The sequence below is a fragment of the Ctenocephalides felis genome, unplaced genomic scaffold (genome assembly GCF_003426905.1).
Source record: "Ctenocephalides felis isolate EL2017-DRISC unplaced genomic scaffold, ASM342690v1 CF-g0.4_SCAFFOLD_01170, whole genome shotgun sequence".
Lineage (NCBI taxonomy): Eukaryota > Metazoa > Arthropoda > Insecta > Siphonaptera > Pulicidae > Ctenocephalides > Ctenocephalides felis.
The window spans coordinates 67,936,146-67,953,586 of NW_020537324.1; the positions used below are offsets into that span (position 1 = coordinate 67,936,146).

The window sequence follows — 17,441 nt, forward strand, 5'->3', positions numbered from 1 at the left end:
ACACATTTATTAGTGTCAAACATTATGCACATTTATATGATAATAAATTTTAAATTATATATTTATAATAGCATTAAAAATACTTATAATATTTAAAAACAATAATGTAATTAAAGTCATACTTCAAAAATTACATGATCGGTTTGTCATTGTAATTAGTGTTTAGAAATTTCAAACTTCAAAGATTTATAGAAACTAGGAATAATATAGAAATAATTTCTAATCAATAAACTTACGTTTAGTACACGGCACAAATGTTTAATTTGTTTTATTATTTTCACATTTTTCATTAAATCAAGATTTGTACTACGATGTATTTTTAAAATGTTTATTTATCTATGCCGATTTCCTTGTGATATCGGTACGCATACAACGACAGATCTCTATTCACATACGCGACGACTAATCACAATCGACCTACTTCGTAACGCACTTCCGTGGCATTTGTACGGATTTACAACCTAGTCGCATCTAAAGAAGTTATACTTCAAAAATACATGAAATATAACGCATTTACAAAAATAATATAAACCAAAAATTAACCAATTTTTATGCAATAAAATAATTAATTTTTTACACTTTTGAATGATTATTGTCATTTTAGGTAATCTATTTGCGGAGAAATTCATTTCTTTATCCAAACATGGACTAAAAACTAACAAAATCATTTTGCATTAAAATTTGTGATTTTCCATACTTAATAATATTTTTGAATGATTAATGCAATTTTAGGTAAGTCATATTCCAGGATTTTCGTCGAACAACGTGTACCAAAAGTTATATCTACAATATATTAAAATTTTTGATTTTTAATACTTTTGAACTTTGAGAACTAATTTTGGTTTTCCTCCGGTCAATTTAATTCTTTTGTTCGACTAGCATGGACAAAAAGATTAACATAAAACTATGAATTAATTTCTTTGACTTTTAATATTTTTGAGTGTCAGTTCAGACAATGCACGGTATTTTACCATTGAACGAAATAATAATTAAAATTTTGAATAATTTTATTTTCAATATATTGTATTCCATTCATCATTTTTCAGTGAATGCCACAATTCATCCGACCGAATAAAAGTGCGTGTGTGGGATGAAGACAATGATTTGAAATCGAAGCTCCGGCAAAAGCTGACGAGAGAATCGGATGACTTTTTGGGACAAACAATCATCGAGGTGAGTACGATATATTATTTTTTCCGAAAGCACAATAGAGATGGGTTTTGGATGGAAATCTGTCTTTTATTTTTTACGGCAGTTGTTACATTTTTGCAAGCGACGTGTATTTTTTAATTACAAAGGTTTTGGAAGGGAATTTAGATTGCGTTTTTTGGGCATGTAGTAATTGAAACTCCATCACAGATTTTTTAATCTTTTATTTTAGATTCATCAGAACAATACAAATAAGTGTCCTTGACATTTATTAAATATATAATTAATTTATTAAATATTCAACTCTAAAATTGTCTTCTTCCCCAGGTCCGTACCCTGTCAGGCGAGATGGACGTCTGGTATAACTTGGAGAAACGAACTGACAAATCGGCTGTGTCTGGTGCCATTCGCCTGCACATATCTGTTGAAATTAAAGGCGAAGAAAAAGTAGCTCCTTACCACGTCCAATACACTTGTCTGCACGAAAATTTGTTTCATTCCCTCTGCGAAACGAATGGCGGAATCGTTAGTTTACCAACCGCCAAGGGAGACGAAGCATGGAAGGTTTATTTCGACGAAGCTCCTGAAGAAATCGTGGACGAATTTGCTATGCGATATGGAATTGAATCTATTTACCAGGCTATGACGTGAGTAGAAGAAAACTATTCTAAATTAGATTTTTAACAAGTTTTTCTCTGACACATTAATCGCCATATCTGTTAATAAGAGCCATGTCAGTATTATATGTATGACATACATGACATATATTGGCAAAAAGGCCACATCAATTATAGATGTCCGACACAAACGATACATTTATAGTAAGTTTCAAAAATTTAACCTATTGGGAACAAATCCTGAAAATTTTGTTCAAAAAATGCATCAGACATTCAAGACTGATACGGCTTGCCGAGAAAAAAAAGTAATGTAGGGCTTTATCAGTCATATGTATGTATGACATAAAAAATAGTGTTATTCCAGAAATTTTGCAGAAACAAATTTTTGTTACATTAATGGGGCAATTCTTGGGTAAAATTTAGCTTAACATTGCTTTGTTATGGCATCGCAATGTTACGCCATTTTTTCCTACAAAATGGTACTAAAAACTGTCAAAATGTTTCACACACAACACTTAAGTTCACGTTTGTGTTATAAATTCACATCATGAAGATGCAGTTATGATAGTATTCCTTTTTTGATATCTAAAACGCCTGACTGCATAGAAAATACATAGTTTGGCATTTTGGCTGTTTTTAGTGCACATTTTTCATGAAAAATGTGCGTTGTGAAGGCAACCCTATGTTAAGGTCTATTTTACCATAAAATTGGCCGCTAAGTTTCCTTGATACATTTTAAACTAAATTATCTAATAAAGTTCACATGGCTCCTGAGAAAAATTTCTGATATTACCGTGGCAATTAACGTGTTTAGTTATCAAGTTCTTATCGAATTATATACTTGTCATTATATACTTGTATATATAAATTAAACACTCATCTATGTAATGATAAATAATTTTAAATACATTGACATTTTTTAATAAAATAAGCTAATAAAATAAAGATAAAAATCTTCTCAATATTTAATTTGTATTTCTTATTTGTATCTTTGAATTATATTTTTTTGCACTTTAAAATCTGGGATGCTGAGCATTCGCTTCAAATTTTCCATATGATGATTTTATTTTATTTTATAGAGATGTAAAATGAATCATATCCCTAATTGAATCTTATGGACCGATTCTGCCGCACAACAGACCAATGTTATGGCAAGGCAATGTTATGCTCCAACTTCCATACATTATGCTACTGAATCATACTGCCAAACAGTCATGTATGTACTGTTCATTCAGGCGTTTTACACTTAAACTGTAACGTCTCTCGTATGTTATGAAGCTGAGCCAGAAAGACCCTGTTACCTAAGATTGTTTTTTTGACATTTGTGCAGTTTCTAGGTTAGGTTTTCTATCTGACAACCTGAGAAAATCGCCTGACTGCACAGCAACCACATTGCTTTTGTCAATATTTAGAACGAAGTAGTATGGACAGTTTTTCATAACATAGCTTTGCCATAAAATTTATCTGTTATGCGGCAAAATCGGTCCATTAATCTACACATTTTTGTTGTTGTTCCATTTCTAAGTTGTCTATACCATTATATTGTAAATACTCCGGTTGCTCAATTCTATAATACTTTTCTTTAAGTAAATGTTATGTTTTCCCATATTCGAGCTTTGCAGTACATTATAACATGCTCCAAAGACAGCCAATAATAACATTTTTCTCTTTGGCTCGTTTATCATGATGTTGTGTTCCACTATGTGATTTGATCCATTAGAATAGATAACTAATGTAAATCTGAGTGTTTTATATAAAATTCTAAATTTTGTTTTCTAATTTTAGGCATTTCCATTGTTTATCGACGAAGTATCTGTGTCCTGGTGTGCCGGCTGTGATGTCAACTCTTCTAGCAAATATTAACGCATATTACGCACATACGACGGCTAGTTCCGCGGTATCGGCTAGCGATAGATTTGCCGCCTCGAATTTTGGCGTAAGTTACACTATATAAACAAATTTATCACCTCATTTCACATATTTCTTTCATTTCCAGAAAGAGAAGTTCGTCAAACTCCTCGACCAACTCCACAACTCCTTACGAATCGATCTTTCAATGTACAGAAACAATTTCCCCGCATCTAGCAACGAAAAACTCATGGATCTCAAATCCACTGTAGATCTCCTCACCAGTATTACCTTCTTCCGAATGAAAGTTCAAGAATTATCGAGTCCTCCAAGGGCTAGCACCGTTGTTAAAGATTGTGTTAAAGCTTGCCTTAGGTCTACATATCAGTTCCTTTTCGAGAATTGTTATGAATTGTATAATAGAGAATTCCAAGTCGATCCTAATGAAGCGAAACGAGATGCCGAGGATGCTAGGATGGATCCTAGGTTGGATAGTGTAGATTTTTGGCATAAATTGATTGCTCTTATTGTGAGTGTTATTGAAGAGGATAAAAATAGTTATGCGCCGGTTTTGAACCAATTTCCACAGGAACTGAATATTGGCCAGGTAATAAAATAATAATAAACTAGTAAAGTGTTTGAATATATATTTTTACATCTTCATTGTATTTATATGTTGTGTAAATTTTAATGTCAATGGAAATTTAATATAACATTTAAAATTAATAGAAAATACAAAAAACAACAATTGAGTAAACTGGTTATTTAAATTTTTCAGTTATCGGCCGCCACCATGTGGGGACTTTTTGCTGTGGATATGAAATATGCATTAGAAGAACACGAGCAACATAGGTTATGCAAATCTTCGGCATACATGAATTTACATTTCAAGGTAAGTTTAGTCACTGACTCTACCGATCGATAAATTGGTTTATCAGCAATTTAAGAAAAATTTATTAAAGTTGAACTAATATAGTTCCGATACAGAAGTTTTAAAATTCATTCAAAAGTCTTATATATGAATATAGATATCTTCATATGATATTTTTTCAGTATCATTTGAATTACTTATTATTATTATTATCTAAAATCTAAAAGAGCTGGTAATGACCAAGTATCCTTCTCCCTTCATGTCTGAAATGTTAGAATATATTTTAGATAGATTGCTGCAATAAATACAATAAAACTATATGAAAATAATAAATTATTAAAAGTGATAATCACTAAGTTTTGTTTCTTTTTCAGGTGAAATGGTTACATACCAACTACGTCACCGATGTACCGCCTTATAAAGGAGCTGTTCCTGATTATCCTGCCTGGTTCGAACCTTTTGTCATGCAATGGTTAAACGAAAACGACGATGTTTCATTAGAATACTTACATGGAGCTTTCAATAGGGATAAGAAAGATTGCGTAAGTCAATTTCATATAAATTTCCCAATTCTTAAACAATTCGGAGAATTAATATTAAGGATTCTTATTGAGATTGCCCTCCGATATTGGTATAATTTAATAATTTTGGAATCGGTTTGGAACTCTTCGCCAAAATATAACCCAAAAGTTTGAAGCATATCTGTTAGGAACAATATTTCTAGAGCTTTTATTTGGCAAAATAAAATAAATGAAAACACGTTTAAATATTATTGCAGAAATTAATGAAAGTATGTCTTCGTACAGAATTAGTAACAGCAAAGTTACTGAAATGTTAACCAGTGATTGACAAATATGCTCTTCATAGGGACGTAGCAAAATTTTGTGTATTGACGTGTATATTTACCATGCTTATGAAAGTGTATCCATTTGCTAATTGAATGGCAACTTTTGAAAAAACAATACATTCTAATATGTCAAATTTTTTTGAATATTTTGAGGCTATTACTGTATAAAATAAGTAGCTCTAAGTGGCATTTTATCTTAATGCAAGTAGCACTAACTTCCCGAAGTAAAAATAATATTCTTAATCTATGAGAATTAAGATTTAGCTATTTAAATAACATTTTAAACTGTTCATTTTGATCCTTTATTTTGCTGTTCATAAAAAACTATTCTCATAATACACACACCTACGTAATCTTAAGGTGACCATACGTAAAGATTTGGCCGTAAAGATTTGGCCGGATTTCCGGATTTTTACCTTGTGTCCCGTGTTTTACTAAGAGCAACATCTGCCTCGAATTTAAATCTTTTGTCTTTGATTGCCCCGGGTTTTCGAAAAGTATGGGTTTAAATTGAATCTTTCTAAGTACTTGATATTAAAATTATAACTACCTATCAAATATCTGAAAATGATATATGAAATGAGATTGCTTATATGGAACAATATGATATAAATGAAAAAAATTACTGAATGCAAAAATCCAAAGACGGGTTAAAATAGCCATTAATAAATTCCAACTCCAATTCAATGAAATTTCATAAAAATTCGCAAAAATTAAGCAGATACTCTTTTTGACTATCTGGCACAAGTACTAATTTTTTAAGTTAATTATGGAGAGAAATGAATAAAATTTTATTTTATACAAGGCTCGGAAACAAAAAAAACATATGGATCGAAAAATATAAGTTTAAACATCATAAGTAGTAGATGAGTATAATATATAACTGATTAGTTACGTTCTTACCAGAAGCCCATAATTCTAATTTAAAAACAAATTGATTCATTAAAAAACCTTTCATTCTATACTTAAAGTTTGTATGTAAAATCATATTTATGTTATTGAACATACCCCCCTCCCTTCTGCCCCGGATTACTATAACTAAAAATTGTCGACTCGGTCTCGGTTTTGACTTAAAAAAATATGGTTACTTTAGTAATATATGTTTACGTAAATAAAGAAGTATAATGTAATAATATAAGGTGACCATACGTCCCGGATTAGCCGGGACAGTCCCGATTTTCCATCTTGCGACCCGGCTTTTTCTAAAAGCAAAATTTGTCCCGGTTTTAGGTGTTTTGCCCCGGATTGTCCCGGATTTTTAAAAATGTTTTGATTGCCAATATATTTTTAAATATATTTCAACTACAAAATGTGAACCGTAAATTATTATTAGTATATTTATAAATGTGCATATAAGTTTTTTGCTCGCCAACACTCCCCTCGCCCCCGCTCTCACGCACATTCTAATCCGTCCCGAATTTCATGCAAAAAATATGCTCACCTTAAGTAATAACTTAATCTGTTATCTTAGCAGCCCAACTTACATTGTGATTGACAAATATACACGTCACGAGCCTTATGAGCTCCACAGTTAACTGGTTAAAAAAATATTTAATTCTAAAAAGCCCTCTGGTTTTTAATGTTTATAAAATGTATATCTATATCAAATTACTCCTCGTCCTTTTCCTCCCTAAACAAACAAACAATAAATCGATTACACCTCTTGTCAACAGTTCCAAAAGAGCAGCGAGCACGCACTGTTCTCCAACAGCGTGGTCGACGTATTCACGCAACTCACGCAATGCTTCGACGTCGTCTCGAAACTGGAATGCCCCGATCCGGAGATTTGGAAGAGATATATGAAGAGATTCGCCAAGACGATAGTCAAGGTGCTGATCGCCTACGCGGATATCGTCAAGAAGGAATTCCCGGAGCATTTGAAGGAGGAAAGAATAGTGAGTAGTAGACATGCGATGGTAAAGGATTATCATCTTTTGTTATGTTATCACATGCACATTTAGATTGTAATTGCATTATCTTCTTGTATATTTGACAACTTTTTGCCATAACGGTGACAGTTGCCATAACGGCTGAACTATACTGATTTTGACATAGGGTTCAAAGGAAGAAAGATGTTCGTTCAAACAAATTTCCATTATTACCTTACAATAACATGATCCATCGACCACATTACATTCAAAGAATCAAAAAAAGATTTCTTTGTCCGCTTTTTTTAAATTTATTTAACGAAAGAGTTTTTTGTGATCTGAAAGATCGTTGTTTTTTTATTTCAGATTTTTTTAACTCTGTTTTATTCAGCAATCAGAAATACATAAAGATTCCTATGAGCTAAATTGACAATATTTGAGAGCGATGTCTAAGAAGAACTCCAATGAGATCTTCTTAGTTTAACAATTGAAAGTTAATGTTATATTGAAGCTAATCTAAGACTAAGTCTAAAGACCATTGACGTTTCAATCTTCTTACGCCAAATGGTTGGGTAATGTCGCCTATTGACGGATTCGAAATTGTACTATTGTACGTAAAATTTTTGACTGAGTTCTCTGCATTACAGCTATATTTGATTTGTAAGCACATTCCCAGAGCTCAATTCCGTAGGTCCAGATTGGTTTAATGATATTAGATTTTAAAAGTTTAATTGATATAATATAAGTTTCCAATACCATTTTATTTATTTTATTTTGGTTTCTTATACACAGATATATTACTTTGTTTGTTGTTTTTCTATTAGTTGAACATTAGTAGTTAATTTCCAGCAATTAGTTTTTGCGAGGATTTGGCTCAGTCATAACAATAGTTTGTTTCCAAAAGTGTGCGTTGGGTACGGTTGTGACAAATGTGGTAGTGGGTCTTATCCTTTCGGGTGAAGATTGAAGAAAAATCTAAATTAACTAAGGTAAAATACAAAAGAGAAAGGGAAAGAAATATTCAATACAAGAAAACAAAAGACATTGCAAAGAATGCCTTTGTTGAAAAAATATGTGTTGTTATATATGGTTATATTATATTCATTCATATGCTTTATGTGAATGATCATTTTGTGATGTGTTACATATTTTTGACAGAAGAAGTCGTTATAAACTATTTTGGTGTTTATTGCTATTGTTTTTAACCTATTTTTATCCCTGTCACAACAGTCTCTGGTGGTGTATACAGTTACGATACTTGTTTTTTTTTTTGTATAATTTGATTTTATGACTAATCCATCATATTTAAGGTTTTTTTCATTTTATAATCAGATTGTATTTTTTTAAACAAATTATAACAAAAAAAGGGTAGTATTTCTGTATTTCCACGTAGACAAATGTTCACAATACCATATAATTTACTTTTCTTCTAGATAACTTGTAAATTAACATATTTTAATTATTGCTGATAAAAAAAAAGTAGCACAACATTGCCATACTTGATATAATTTGCAGCCAATTCATCGAAAAGAAAATTGTTCTTCAATTTTTCATTTAATTTAATCAACTTCTCCATTTAATAATCATGTTAGTTGTGCACAATATTTTGGATATTTAGATCATTACACGTTTTCTGTATCTTATTCTCGGAGTTGTCTGCATATTCTTTATTTTTCAATCATAAGTTGTTTAGATCATTTTCTCCGAATCAATGTTGAGAAGTTTTTTTATTTTTCAATCTTATTAATTTGCATAATGGGTACCAGATTACTGAATGATGGCACACATTAAGAGTCAAAACGTATAATTAAGCAAAGAATTGAAATTATGTTTACTTTTATATTTAGACGAATAATGAATTGAAGATATTCGACCACATTGTATTACCAAAAATCATATTAATTAGATAATATGCATTAATTCATAAAAACTCATAATTTTTTAAATTGAATTATTCTCAATTTACATCTATTCTTTTTTCAGGCATGTATATTGATGAACAATATACAGCAATTGAGGGTACAATTACAAAAAATGTTCGAGTCCATGGGCGGCGAAAAATTAGAGCAAGATGCTGCAAGTATCCTGAATGATTTGCAAGCCAACTTGAATGGCGCTCTTGACGAACTGGCTGTGCAATTTGCAAAGAGGTAATAAATATCTTATAATCTTTATAATATAATATCATAACTCATTCAAAAGTATTTTTATACTAAATTATCTTAATTTTTTTTCAGTCTTGAACCGCGAATTACTGTGAGCGTGAAAGAACTAGGTGACATGTTGTTGGCGATCAAAGGCGGTGGAACAGTTGCCCTAAATAACCCTCAAGTAAGGCATACAGTTGCTGTTGAAGCTGATGAAGTCTTAAGGTATCAAATTATTCAATTAATAACATAATAATAAAATTAATAATATTTTTAATTTGTTAATTATTGTTATATACCTCAGGCCACTGATGGATCTCCTGGATGGCTCACTAACATTATACGCACAATCTTGTGAGAAGACGGTCCTGAAGAGGCTTTTGAAGGAACTTTGGAAAATTGTTATGAGGATATTGGAGAAGACTGTTGTTTTGCCGCCGATGACTGATAAAACGGTAAAAAATAGTTCTAACTATATTTCCGGTCGCTGAAAATATAATGATATCTTTGTCAAAAACAAAATTAGCTTGCATTTGAAATAGTCTCGCCCATTGCATTAAGTTTAGTTCGTTTTGAACAAATAAATTAGAAGTTAAATTTTGTATATCATACCTCATTTTTTTTAATACTTTTCATTGTATTTGAAATTAAATGTGCGTATGTACCTAAACTGAGTTATTTCTTATCCTTTTCTAATCGGTTTTATACATTTATATTATATATTTTTGTTTGTTTTTGCTAATGTTACAAATCTAGTTTTACTTATTTGTATAGTATTGTTATAAAAAAATTTAATAATAATGTTATAATAATAAATAGATGTGTAGGGGCTGTTTTTTACAAGGTCAGAAGCAAGATAAGAAAATTATCGATTTGTTTTAAAACAAAAATATAGATTTATAAATCTTACATATATATTACATTATCATGACATAAAATATCAACACTACTATGATATACCTTTTTAAAATTAACCGTTTTTCTTTTTTGGTTAATTTAAACTCAAAATCTCATTTAACTTAAAAAATTGTCTTTCTTCGTTGAGGGTAGTACTGTAAGGCAAGGTGCAAAAACTATTTGTTTTACCAAAAATAAAATTGATTTACTTATATCACATGAATTACTACGTTATAGAAAATTAACAGAAAAACACATACCACATGATGAAAAAATAATAATGCTAATTTTTGTATTTTGTTTGTGGAGGCAGGCCGTCCCAGATCAGAAACCAGACTTAACTAAGAATCAATTTTTTAATTCAGCTCTTAATATTTTTTTATTTTTTTCAATAAGTTTCATATTATATAATTATTTATATTATTCTTTATTTCAGATATTGTTCAAAAACTTCACGGACAATGCTAAAAATTTGGCTGCAAATGCAAAGATTGAAGATATGGGTAGATTGTTTAAAAATCATATGGCTGGTAAACAAGATGTTAAGAATGCTTTGAGTGGAGTTATGGATATATCAAAAGAGGTAAAAAATTCAGCAATAAATAAATAACAATATATTATTTAGTTTATCTGCCTCAATAATTTTATTTTGGACGCATAACTAAATTTTTCCAGTAATAATACCATGATTACTTATATACGTAATATATTTTTGATCATACTTGGAAAGCATAATTAGATAGATTTTTTTCGAATTTTTCGAAATTTTTCAAATTTTTAAATTTAATGTCTAAATTTAAAGGATTATTGTTATTTTGAGGATTATTATTATTAATTATTTTTTGTACTATCATTTCTCGTGCTTGCTGTTTCAGCATCTGCAGTCTATAAGTGCCTAATATAATAGTTTGCTAGTACACAATTTATTTTATTTATTTAGTATAAAAATATTTATATAAAATGTATTATTATTATATCGTATGAAGATGCTTCGTCAGCAAATTTAAAAGTGCTGAATCAATTTTTTATTTCCATATATTCTGTTTCATATATATTCTATCTGTTACAATTCTACATAATAGCCTTCTAAGTTGCTCGACCCAGGCGCAATTACTGTCCACAATTTTAATTATTTCCTTTCTAGGTGGAAAAGAATCTTTCGCCGAAACAATGTGCAGTCCTGGACGTGGCCCTGGACACCATCAAACAATACTTCCATGCTGGAGGAAATGGTCTCAAAAAGACTTTCCTGGAAAAAAGTGCCGAATTGCAGAGTTTACGATATGCCTTGTCATTATATACACAAACGACGGATACTTTGATTAAAACGTTTGTCACTTCACAAAATAATGAAGGTATGTTAATAATAATACTATTTAAATTTTTTGTTAATTTGATTTCCAAAAATTTTTGAAATTGAAATGGAATCCCATGCCATCCCGCTAAAAATGTAAAACGAAAGAAATCTTTCTGATATAACCTTAGGATATTGTTCTTCTAAAAAAACTTCATTTTTAATTTTTAAAATATTTAATGTTTTCCAAAAGTTTTTTAAATTGCTCTAAATGTAAATTTAGATATAAAGTTCCTAATGAAAATTGAATTTTCAAATAATTTTCAATTTTGAATAATTTTTTAAAAAACTGTGAAAGAAGAAGAAAAGTTTAGGTATACCGTTATTGGGATGATAACTTTAATTATTGAATAAAAATATAAAAAATTAATTCAAATAAATAAATAAATGTACTGAAAAATTAAAAATAAATACAAATTTATGAATTGCTGCGGACAGTAACAGTTTCAGCGAAGTAAAAACTGACAGTAATTTTATTTTTAAATTGGTTGTGATATTCGAAATTTGATGAAACACTGTTTAATTGGGTAGTTTTATTATCATATTTTAATTGCTATATGCGATGAATGCTATAGCATCCACGTCATCTGCATAAACCGTAAGACCAAATCAGCATCCAATTTGGCCCACCCTAATAAAGTATCGAAATTATTTATAAATTGTAAATTTCTAAAGCTGCAATGATGGCATCATTTCTTATTTTTTAAAGTTGAAAATTGAATAGTTTTGTTGATCCAACCAAATATTTTTTATATTTTCTAATGAGATTGCAAGTTCGTAATATTGTTTCATAAACACACAAGATAAATATGTGCTCACTTATTCTTTACGAACATGTGTTTTCGAGATAATAAAACAATATGAATGTCAAATCTACTCTATTGAATCTAGATTTTTATCAGGTATTTGTATATAATAAGCCGTTTTTAGCTGATAACACATTAGCTGTACCATTTGTAATAAGATAAATTTAAATTATATTTGTTTATGATGATACTTGTTGTCGTAAGAAACGCTGTGGTATATTTTTTATATAATAAACTCTAATTAGGAGGATAATTAAATGTTTTACTTTTTTTCAAGAGGAAATAAGGTAAACTTATGTTAACACGTTCGGGGACGTGAATGTTACAGCATCAATTTTCATTGTAATGCAAAATAACATGAATGCTATAGCATTCAAATTATAAAGTCATTTCTTTTATTTTTAATTTGATATAACCTTACGTTTTTGTAATTATTGTACCTGTCAAGGTAATGACTAACTGATTCTTTAGATATTTTCGTATTATCTCATCTTAACCGTAGTCACTAACTAGCTTGGGCAAGCAATAGAAGCGTAATACTTGACGTGGATGCTATAGCATTTATTGTATGAAACGATTAAAATATGATAAATGGCTCTTACAATAAGGTGTTTAACAAAATTTAGAATATCACAATTAATTTAAAAATAAAATTACTGTCAGTTTTTGTACCTTGCTGAAACTTTTACTGTCCGCTAATATGTTAATTACCTGTATTTCGTTAGTACATCTATAGTTATTACTCAAGTACGCAATTAAACCATAGACCTTATATTACATAGACTGCTAGTAATTACTGCTAGTCGAGCGCAAAATAAGTGCTCAAACAAAGAAGGGTATATGACGTCACATGTCTGAGCAAACATTGCCGACTACAATCGCGGACTCTCCCGATTGATTAAATGTCATGTCATATGGTTTATTTGAAAAATATAATGGCAATTGTGATGGCTGATAATTTTGTAAGAACTGATATTAAAAATATTTAATAAAATTTATCATAGTAGTCAATTTAATTAAAAATTATCTGTGTTATTATTTCAATAATATAATGGCAATTGTAGTAGCTGATAATTTAGTAAAAAACGATATTTTCCCTGTGAAATAAATGTAGGCCTAACATAGGCCTTTCAATATATAAACCGATTCTAACATTTTATGTATACATAAAATGTTAGAATCGGTTTATATATTGAAAGGCCTATGTTAGGCATGGAATATTAACATAGGACATATGACATTTGATAAATCGGGAGAGTCCGCGATTGTCGTCGGCAATGTTCGCTCAGGCATGTGACGTCACATACCCATCAATGTTCGAGCACTACATACAACGAAAAACATATGAGGACTAGCAGTCCATGTAGTGTATTGTCTATGATTTAAACTTATATATCGCCAACTAATGATATTACTCAAATTTCATTCGCTTACTCACACATGTCGTAACTGATACGTGATATAATCAACGGTACTTATACGCATCATATATACCATATGTACTTAATTTTTAATATACGAGTATGTATGATCAGAATCAGAATTTGAATTGATTCGATTCGATTCGATTTGATTATAAATCCGATTTGTCTTGATGAGATGTCTGATGTCTGTCATTGTTGTTTGTGTGTTGCATCGTAAAGTACCGCTAAGCGACAAAATGCGTCAGCGTTCTATATCGCTGGAACACGACGAGGACGGCCTCGAGGGCCTAGAAGAGCCGCTCAAAGCCAAAAAGCGAAGAGAATCGGAAATTTCCGACAGCGCCCAACAACAACAACAACAACAACAACAGAGACAAGGTAGAGAAGACACACTGATCTGGTGGATGGATGGATTTTGGCTCATTTAGATGACGAAGATTCATACAATTTTATCAGCTTGATTTTTCAGTAGATTTGGTTTTGATAAAAGTCGATTTGCACACGGATCAATTTTATCGATTTGCATACCCACACGTCCAATTACTAGGTTATCATTTGACTTAGACCTTGTAACATCTAAGTACTATCAACAACTTGTTGACGTTCCTTAAACCTCCGTCAAGCGCAGCCGATCTGACAGATACAGGGCGAACATTTTTGTATGTTTCTTTACAATGTGATGTGATCGAGACCCCCAAATCTCAGTAGCCTCGTTTTTTAGGTCTAATATTTATCTATCAAATAATATATATATATATATAATATTAGTCCTAACGGGACACTAGTAGTATGAGGTCTATGACTATTCCACGTTAGATTGTCTTTGAACTATTCATATTTTGCCAGTAATGGTTTTGTTCCAAGAAACGCACTAAGCCAAATTTTAGTTAACGCTCAAAACAGCAAAAAACACTAAGTTTTTACTATCCTAATTGTTAATATAGTTTTTGTATAAATATTTCAACAGAGTCTGTCATTTTTTATGTAATTAATTAAATTATTCATCTCAGAAAAAGTAAGGTTGTGCGTCAAGCATTTTGAGCGCATTTAAGGATTTCTATATTTTGCTGTATTATAAGAATAATATTGATCTAATACATATTTTGTTTTTATTTACATATAATATACAAAATCAGCATTGTAAAAAGACCAATTAAACAGATATATTTAAAACTATAAGTCTCTATTTTTAATACCCGCCCGACGGGGGTTAATGAAATAGGCACGCAAAAAATATATATATCAATTGTTTTACTATTTTAAATTTTTTGTTTGTTCTTTCATGAGGGCTCGTGCAAGGCGCCAATACCATAAAGTAACACATAACAAATTTTTTTTTGTTTTATTTTAATTAATAATAGCAATATCGACACGATCCTATTTGCCAATGGTCAATTTACAAAAAATGTGATATCAACCCTTTTTCTGCAAGTGTCGCATATAGGTGACATGCGGTTGACGACCTGTGTCTACGAGTATCGCCTTTTAATGACATTCAGTTTGTTGATGTTTTCTTAATTATCAATCTGTTGACTTATCAATTATGGTTAAACAATTTAAAATTGTAATTTGTTATTGTAATTTTTAGATTTTTTAAAAGTGCACATTTCAATTTAACATTTTTATTAATGATGATTGAAAAATCCTAAAATATGCTGATAACAAATACTTTTGGGCGGCTTGCTGGCTCGTACAGCAGTGTAATTTTGGCGAAAATCTCTGTCAAATCCAAGTTCAAGCCCTAATTGCAAAAGGGTTAATTTTGGATTTGGTATACTAAACAAAACTTATTACTATCTTGCATAAAAATAGAATTCTATTTATTACTTTATACATAACAGTTCTCGACAATTCACTTGTATTTTACAAAAGACTTGATTTTTTTAAAAAAATATAAATTTTAACTCATTTATAATATACTATCATTGGTGGTAGATAATATGTGTTGCTCGGTTTGTGCAAATTTGTTTGGGAATTAACTATTTTTCACACTTTATGGGTATTCCTTAATGATCTCAATGTAGCCCAATTAATTAAAATATTTTTTTTGTTTCGATACTGTTTTGAAGGCGATAATAGCAAGTCTCAGTATCATACATCGGAATTTTAAATAATAACAGATAAAAAATGTAGGAATTTGCAGTATCAATAATCTGCAGCAATTAAAAGAATTTACTTAAATTCACTACAAAAGGAGTTATTATTACTGAAATTTAAGTAATAATACTAGAATAAAAAATAGGAAACCTCAAATTATCAAGCAATATTTTCCCAGCAAAAAATGGGCATAAATAATATCGTGTGCAAATCGATTTTTCTATTTCTTTTATTTATTTAGTTTAAATAGGTTTGATATTAGCTTCGACCAAGCATATATCTAGAGATGCAAAGTATATATTCAAGTAGTGCTTTTCGAATTAGTTGCATTTTGTATTATATTTATGAAACATTAATTTTGAAATCATCACAGCCATCGTGTCTCCAAGGCATCATAAAACGTTCATTAAATCCAAGCTCCAGGGTTTATATGACATTCACTACTATTGTGGACTAAACATCAAAACTCGTTTTAGTAAATGTAAAATAACAGCAACGCCATATACATAAAAAACAATATATATATATATATATATATATATATATATATATAATATGGTCACAAAATCGTATCACTTTTAGTTGCTGAAATCCACATACCAATATAATATATTCATATGCATTTCATATTACTTGCACAATGTTATACATATTTATAAACACTTATGGTACACGAAATCTATATATTTTATTTTTTATACAACATTATTTTCTTTTATTTCATTTTAACTGAAAAAAATCAGAATTTCACTAATATTTACATTAACTCTTTAAAATTGACAACTGACAAAATTTCACAAAATGTTCAAAACTAGTATAAAAAATATTGCTAAATATTTGCATTTTGTTAAGTAGTTTTTCTTATTTTGTCTAAATAAATAAATTATTATTAATATTAATTAGAAATTTTGCAAATAAAATTAGTTTATTAGCTGCTAATTGGCCTGTATTATTAATTATAATCAATATCATCTCATATTTCTGCATGGAATAGTAATATACAGAAATTAACTGACTTATTAAATGATATTTAAAACAGAATCATATTATACATTATTTTAAAATTATGTTAATTAACACTTTATTATATGAGTAATTTACAAATCGTATGTTATTTAACACGCCAAGAACAAAATTTGACTTTTCTAGTAACTTTTAGTAATCATCATTTATTTTGCATGATATTCATTTATAAATAGAATTTTGCCCACGGTTTATAAAGCATTATGAAAATGACAGTATTATTTTTAGAGCAAAGTTTATTTTTTTTATTAATGCATATTTTAATTATTTTTAGATACAATTACATCGGAGGAAGGTGGTGTGGGTGAAATTTCGATTCAAGTTGATCTTTTCACTCATCCCGGAACCGGTGAACATAAAATCACAGTAAAAGGTAAAAAAATATGATTTATTACTTGTATTTTCCTAATTTTTAAATTACTCTAAAAAATCATATTACGAGCCTTACATTTTATAATACCCGTTTCATTAAATTATTGGTTTATATAATAGC

The 17,441-nt window shown here is 29.6% G+C and overlaps 1 protein-coding gene across 1 annotated transcript in view; it reads left to right on the forward strand.

Annotated features, from left to right (window-relative positions):
* LOC113367572 overlaps window positions 1-17,441 on the forward strand; it is a 106,739-nt gene that overhangs the window by 86,100 nt on the left and 3,198 nt on the right. The window contains exons 10-23 of the mRNA XM_026609169.1: window positions 1,047-1,173; window positions 1,477-1,796; window positions 3,552-3,702; window positions 3,763-4,221; window positions 4,393-4,506; window positions 4,860-5,027; window positions 7,006-7,227; window positions 9,184-9,350; window positions 9,438-9,572; window positions 9,652-9,802; window positions 10,681-10,827; window positions 11,389-11,599; window positions 14,048-14,167; window positions 17,223-17,321. Of these exons, the coding sequence (XP_026464954.1) occupies window positions 1,047-1,173; window positions 1,477-1,796; window positions 3,552-3,702; window positions 3,763-4,221; window positions 4,393-4,506; window positions 4,860-5,027; window positions 7,006-7,227; window positions 9,184-9,350; window positions 9,438-9,572; window positions 9,652-9,802; window positions 10,681-10,827; window positions 11,389-11,599; window positions 14,048-14,167; window positions 17,223-17,321 (2,591 nt within the window). The remainder of the gene's footprint in view (window positions 1-1,046; window positions 1,174-1,476; window positions 1,797-3,551; window positions 3,703-3,762; window positions 4,222-4,392; window positions 4,507-4,859; window positions 5,028-7,005; window positions 7,228-9,183; window positions 9,351-9,437; window positions 9,573-9,651; window positions 9,803-10,680; window positions 10,828-11,388; window positions 11,600-14,047; window positions 14,168-17,222; window positions 17,322-17,441) is intronic.